Source organism: Empidonax traillii, unplaced genomic scaffold (genome assembly GCF_003031625.1).
Source record: "Empidonax traillii isolate 1590-97213 ecotype Southwest subspecies unplaced genomic scaffold, ASM303162v1 scaffold197:size915647, whole genome shotgun sequence".
NCBI classification, from domain to species: domain Eukaryota; kingdom Metazoa; phylum Chordata; class Aves; order Passeriformes; family Tyrannidae; genus Empidonax; species Empidonax traillii.
The window spans coordinates 581,106-587,735 of record NW_020955390.1 but is presented as its reverse complement, the minus strand read 5'-3'; the positions used below and the strand labels follow the sequence as shown (position 1 = coordinate 587,735).

Sequence of the window (6,630 nt, the reverse complement as noted above, 5' to 3'; positions counted from 1 at the left end):
TTGCAGGACCTCTAACCTGAGACCACGGGGAGCTCCTTCACAGACCACATACCTTACAGCAGTTATATTAAGCATACTCACTCTTATTGCTGTGTTTACTGTAGGAGGATCATATTGTAGTTTTCGCTACTGTTTTATATTAAAAATTGAGTGATGCAGCTTAAATGCTGCCCCTGCCTGAATTAGCTGAATTTACCCTGAAACATCATCTATTTAGTGCAGTCTATCTGAAAGTCATAGCTATGCACAACTTCACTTGACATCTAACAACCCCATGACTAAGTAGCAATTTCCTGCAGAACTTGCATTTCCTCACAGAATCGGTGATTCAGAAGGAAAGCAGCACACAGCTTTGACCACTGGAACACTGAAGCCAGTACAACACTGAATCCAACCACCTCTTCACTAAATGAAATACTGTTCCCAGATAGTAAAGGAGAAATCAAGTCCAGAAGCCAGCTGCATCTCAATTTTCAATACTCAGAATATTCAACTTAGTCCTTTACCTTCCATACCAAGTTTTTTCCTGTTCTTCAATATATTTCAAGATAAATAGTTTGATTCACAGCACCATTTTTCAATTACTTACCTGGAAAGAAGCACAAGTCACGAAAAAAGATTTTTTACTTGCATTTTACTATTGTTGAGTATTACAAGACAGTTGTTTATTTTACACATTAAAGTGCCAGGTTTATGTACAAACTATTAAAACAATAGTAAAAAAGGTAAACTTAAAACCTGCTAAGAAAGCAGTGATATCATGTAGTTGCCTCCAGGATTTTCTACAGACTATTCCACAAATTTACAACAGTTCCTTTGTTTATGGTGAGAACAGCAGAAGCCAGGGGTCAGTGTCCACAACCTCCCATCTTGCAGAATGAAGTGCCTGTATCTTTCATGAAATGGAATAGCATGTACTGTAAGATACATCTGAGCATTCTACGCATTAACACCACTGGCAAAGTCTAAAAGGGATTTTACTGTTGGAGCTACACCAGCCTCCTAAAATATACCAATATCACCATACTTTACAAGAGTGGAATTTGAGTACAGAAATCAAGTCACACTGTGGCTCAATACTTAGAATGTTTCCTGTAAACAGGGTGTTATGTACATTAATGCTTATGGTCTAAGTTCATTTAAAATTCTGCATCCAGGGTGAAAGAGTTGTCTGTGGGCTTCGACATGACTCCCATCCTCTGATATTCACCTACTCGCTTCTCAAAGAAATTGGTCTTGCCTTCCAAAGAGATGTTTTCCATGAAGTCAAAAGGATTCTCTGCTTTGTATATCTGAAATACACAGGCAATTCTATAGTCACTGCTAATGTTCACATCTTGAGTATGCAAGAGCACTACAGACCAGCTGGAAGGAGTCTAATGGCAGCATCAACTGGCTCACTATGTAGTGAACAAAAATCTCTGCCCCAAGCCTTCTCTACCATATTTGTTCCTGTCTTTTAGCTGCAGCTGACAGAAGCACAGCTACTCATAATACTCTTTTTCCATTAGCACCCTTTTGCTCTTCCTTCTGTGGGTCTCCACACAGGACCTAGCAGCAGGACTGCTCAATGATTTTAGAAGTTAAAGCAATATTGCTGCAGCCAATTTGGATTTCTGAAGGAAATAAAACTTAATAGTACCTTTTCCCCATGAAATATTCTGTGTGTTATGTATTAGGACATTACCTTGTTAAATCCCAGCTCCAACATCAGCCGGTCTGCCACAAACTCTATGTACTGTTTCATTAAAGTGCAGTTCATGCCGATCAGCTTCACAGGCAGTGCCTCTGTCAAGAACTCCTGCAGATAACAAGCATTTCACGTACAGCAACTGGCATGCACTCGGTACTAGCCAAGTTAATTTTATGCCCAACAGCTTTCCAGCTTTGTTTAATTGCAATCAAGTCCCTAAACAAGGGGCAGACAATTACCTGCTCTATGAGAACAGCATTCATGATGATTTCCCTTACTCTCTCCTCTGATGGTTTGTGTATCAGGTGCTTGAACATGAGGCAGGCAAAATCACAGTGCAAACCCTGAAAGCAATTTTCAGAAAATTATTTCAGGAACATAGATCTAAAAGAGCACAGAGTAAGTGGCATCACCTTGGCCCTTGCCACATTACTTAGTATTCCCTATAGAAAACTTTTCACCTCACCAGAAGGCATCAAACAAGCAAGTTCAGTCAGTATGAGCTGCACCTGCTCCAAATGGTGAGGTGCAACCACTGCAAGAGTTGGTGAGAACCCTTAAACTACTTTAGAGGAAGTAAAATGTCAAGTTCATTCATTCCCTGCTGCAAGATCCACAATGACACATTTGCACACTTTAGTGAGCCTTACTGCCTGTTTCTAAATATACTCCAATTGAGTATCATTCCTTTGAGCTACTGTGGCACATTACCATCTTAAACTGCTAGAATTTGACTCATACCTCATCTCTACTGATGAGTTCATTAGAAAAAGTGAGTCCAGGCATTAATCCTCTTTTCTTCAGCCAAAAAATTGATGCAAATGACCCAGAAAAGAAGATTCCTTCCACAGCTGCAAAGGCTACTACACGTTCTCCTGTTAAGAGAAGATTGATAGTAATATTTACTCACACAGGAAACTTAGTACGATTAATAAATACCCAGAAGTTGCAAATAGATCAATGAACTGCATCCTGTAAGGCGAATGAAGTTGCTTCTGCTTAAGTGAGCTATGGCCTGTCCTAAAAACTATTACAGTAAGGATTTCTAGTCATTAAACAAAACAAATAGTAGTGGAAGCGAGAACTAAATGGAGTGGCTACTAAGTAGCTGAAGCCAAGGCTTCTTCCCCCTGGGTTAACCATCAATATCGCCCTTTTTCAGACAGCTCACTGAAAAAGCAGTCATTTTGGTAGCTGATTTAAGCCAGTGTCTGCTCATCTTTGATTAAGTAAGGAACTTCAGCCGTGAAGAATGCTTTAATGCTAGTGAAATAATGATCTGTACCATCTCATCTCACCTTTAAAGACAGTAGCAATTAGCAAGGCTAAGGAGCTACAGCCTCCAACCAGACATGTTTCCTGGCAATAGATGGCCAGTGCAGCTCAGACACATGACAGCAATTTACAATTTGATCATATAGTCAGGCATATGATGATTGCCACATGACCTTATTATTCACAACGTCAGCAATTTTACAAAAGTTCCTGCCAGTAGCTTGTTTGAAGATGAAATAAAATTTTACCACCAGCTTACACTGGAGACCATGGACTTTCCCTGTGACAACAATAATCTATCCCTGTGAATTGTGAAGTCTGGGGAAATGGTGGTTCCTTCACCTTTAGGAAAGGAATTTCACTTTGCTTCCAATAGATGAACTCACCATATGTTGCTTTCTTGTCCCCAATCCAGCACATGGCCCAGTCAGCCTTCTTTTTGACGCATGGTAACGTTTCAATAGCATTAAAAAGAAATTCCCTGAAAAAAAAGAAAAAACAACACTCATTAGGACAGACATAGGCACATCAGTATGCACTGCCATAAACAGTCTGATCACTCAAACATGCTCTGCACCTTCATCCTTCTCCTGTCCATCTTACTTGGCACAAATCTAGCTTTATTTGATCCAATTAACTACGTTTTCTTCACCTACCCATCACATTACCACCAGTTCACATGAATTCCCGTGACCATATCAAGGGGAGAACTGTTTTACAAAGTGTTGCATGAAGCTTTCAGAAACTACAGATCAACCAGGCTTCACTTTCCAGTGCCAAGGCAGCAGGCCTCTCATGCAAGCAATCCTTGCTGGAATTTAGCATCTCAAGAGTAGAAATGACATGGCCAGATTTCCGAGTAGTAGCATTATATATATACTGCAAATAGCACTGCAATACCACATGACATTTAACTCAGCAGGATGTTGGTTTGACAACACAAGAACAGCTCAGCCTGGACTGCTCCAAACTGTTAGTTTTAAGACATAGTTCTTTGAATCATCTCATCACGAAAATTTCACAGTATCATTTTACTTTTAATCAAGACCAAAGTCCACTCTTCAGCAAATGCAACATTCCTTTCTTCCCCTACGCAAAATAGTGTGGTAAGGGCAGCACATGCTGTTTAAGCGCTTAGCTGTTTGATAAATGCACTGGGTTTGAGAAAAAAATATTTTAATAGAAGAGATAGTGTTCTCAGAGAAACTTTCCTACATAGTTTCCTAGTAGGTGCAGGGGTCCTCCACATGAGCACTTACTGTAGTTTAACATACTCCCCTTATTTGAACACTCCACTTTTTACATAGTTTCATTCCTACATTTCAGTATTGAGTGGTTTCAGTTTTGCTCTTAGCTAAGTATGTTCTTGCACTTCAGATTAAAAAGATATTCTAAAGTAAAACTGCTCTTAAGCAGCAGTGGTATTTTATATAAGTCTAGTTTACACCCTAAAATAAGCCTGAAAGTCAGAGAACAACGGATATGCAGCATTTAAATATGAATATTTAGCAAGTTTTGAACTTTTCATCATCAAGCAATACAAACCTCTCTCTAGAATCCTTAATGTAGGTGTCAATAAGAAGACTGTACATTTCTGAATGTATATTTTCCATGGCAATCTGGAATCCATAGAAACAACGAGCTTCTGTGATTTGTACTTCTTGACTGAACCGCTCCACCTAGAGGAAATAAATGAGTGTTTGCATAAGTGTTTAAAAGTTGCAGGTTAGAGGCATTGATGCTGTGTAGACCAGTTCTTGGTCACCTCACAAAATCTTCAGATTAATTCCAGACATGTGGATCATTAACAGTAATATGTAGAGCAGTTAACCCCTCACAGCTCCAAGTCATGAGGCATTCTTTGCTCCCAAGAGAAATAGAAACATTTCTTTATTTTACTTATCCCCTAAGAGGCAGAAGAGCACTGATAGGGTGGAAGCAAAACAAGGGCTCTGAACCAGGCAAGCGTTACTGTATGGCAGCACTCAGGGCCCTATGGGGAGTAGACAAACTTGTGGATTACAAAACTAACCCCAATTTGCTAATTAACATAGGACAGCACTATATGTCATAATGCTGTAACACTCCCATGATCCAGCAAACAACCTGGGATCACCCACAGCAAGTGCTGAACATGGAGTTATCTGGTTATCTTCCCAAAGTGGTATTCCTGTCCGGACTGTTCGTACACTCACCAAGTTCTCATTGACAATGCCATCGCTGGCAGCAAAGAAGGCGAGGACGTGAGAAATGAAGTACTTCTCCTCAGGCTTCAGGGACTCCCAGTGCTGGATGTCTTTGGAAAGGTCCACCTAGGACATTGCCAGAAGATAAGAAGCGGTGCCCCAGGCGGGAGGCCGGACCCGAGTGCCGGGGCTGCCCCGTGCTCCGCCCGCCCCTCACCTCCTCCGCCGTCCAGAAGGAGGCCTCGGCCTTCTTGTACATCTGCCAGATGTCGTGGTACTGGATGGGGAAGATGACGAACCGGCGGGGGTTCTCCCGCAGCAGCGGCTCCTCCTCCGCGCCCCGCGGCACCTGGAGCAGCGGGAAAGCGGCTCGGGCCCGGCTCCGGCCTGCGGGGGGGCTGGGGCGGAGCCGGGCTGGGGAGGGAAACTGAGGGGGGAGGCTCTGAGGAGACCTCCATGAGGGAGAGGGATGCGGGAGGGAAGGGAGCCCCGTGAGGGAGAGGGAAAGGGGAGGGAAGGGACCCCCGTGAGGGAGAGGGAAAGGGGAGGGAAGGGACCCCCGTGAGGGAGAGGGAAAGGAGAGGGAAGGGACCCCCGTGAGGGAGAGGGAAAGGGGATGGACCCCCGTGAGAGGGAGGAAAAGGGGGGGGGGGGAAAGGACCCCCGTGAGGGAGAGGGAAAGGGGAGCGCAGCCCCCGGCGGGGACAGAACCTGAGATTAGCTCCGTTGGTTAGATCGTGGTGCTGATAGCACCGAGGTTATGGGGTCGATCCCTATATTAATTTAAAGAGCTAGATTTGATGATCCTTGTTCTGATGATCCTCGCAACATTTGGTGCCGTTTATGACATCTCCGAGAAAGGAGAAACCACCGACTGGGAGAGCGGAGTGGGGACTGCAGGAGCCCCCGTGGAAGGGGAGAAGGGCGGGCACGGTGTCGTGCCCGGGCGTTCAGCACTCACCGGGTTCCCGTCGTTCTCCTGGAAGATCTTGCGGGCCGTCTTGCTGGCCAGGACGCGGGCGCTGCTGAGCGCGGGGGGCTGCAGGGAGAGAGGGGCATGCTGAGTGCGCTGCCGCGCTACCGGGCAGGCACAGCGGAAGGGCGGGCGGGCTCTCACCGTGTTCTCCTTGTCGCTCAGCGCCAGGCCCTTCATGGGCGACAGGCTCTTCGTAGGAGAGTGGCCCTTCTTGGGCGACAGCCGGGGCTGGGGCTGGTCGTGGCGGGCGGCGAGCGGGGCGCGGGCAGACAGCATGGCTGAGGACGCAGGTAAAGCAGCGGCGACAGCGATGGGAATGAGCGGCAGGAAGCGGGAATGCCGCGCCCCCTCTTTATATTTGCTTCGAACTTGGCGCCAGAACGGCCGACTGACCAATCACAGCCCTCGCAACGCCCACCGCCGCCCGCCTCCGCGCTCCTATTGGCTGGAAAGCTGGGGAGGCCCCGCCCCCTATTGTGGCAGCCGTGGCGGGAGGAAGA

General features: G+C 45.5%; 1 protein-coding gene across 1 annotated transcript; it reads right to left on the bottom strand.

Moving 5' to 3' along the window:
* Positions 1-606: 606 nt before the first annotated feature.
* On the bottom strand, positions 607-6,406 carry RRM2 (ribonucleotide reductase regulatory subunit M2). The gene is made up of 10 exons (XM_027886908.1): positions 6,272-6,406; positions 6,116-6,193; positions 5,372-5,503; positions 5,164-5,280; positions 4,514-4,647; positions 3,355-3,449; positions 2,435-2,568; positions 1,933-2,037; positions 1,688-1,801; positions 607-1,292 (listed from the first exon to the last, which is right to left on the bottom strand). Exons 1-10 carry the CDS (start codon positions 6,404-6,406, stop codon positions 1,140-1,142), a joined length of 1,197 nt encoding a protein of 398 aa, XP_027742709.1. The 3' UTR covers positions 607-1,139.
* Between the last annotated feature and the right edge of the window lie 224 nt (positions 6,407-6,630).

Bases quoted from the DNA above. Each gene is read 5' to 3' on its own strand.
- RRM2 (XM_027886908.1), bottom strand. From the start codon at position 6,406: ATGCTGTCTGCCCGCGCCCCGCTCGCCGCCCGCCACGACCAGCCCCAG. The intron at 5,281-5,371 runs GTGAGGGGCGGG...GCAATGTCCTAG, and splicing joins CCTTCTGGACGGCGGAGGAG to GTGGACCTTTCCAAAGACAT. The intron at 1,802-1,932 runs GTAATTGTCTGC...TGTTATCTGCAG, and splicing joins ATGCTGTTCTCATAGAGCAG to GAGTTCTTGACAGAGGCACT.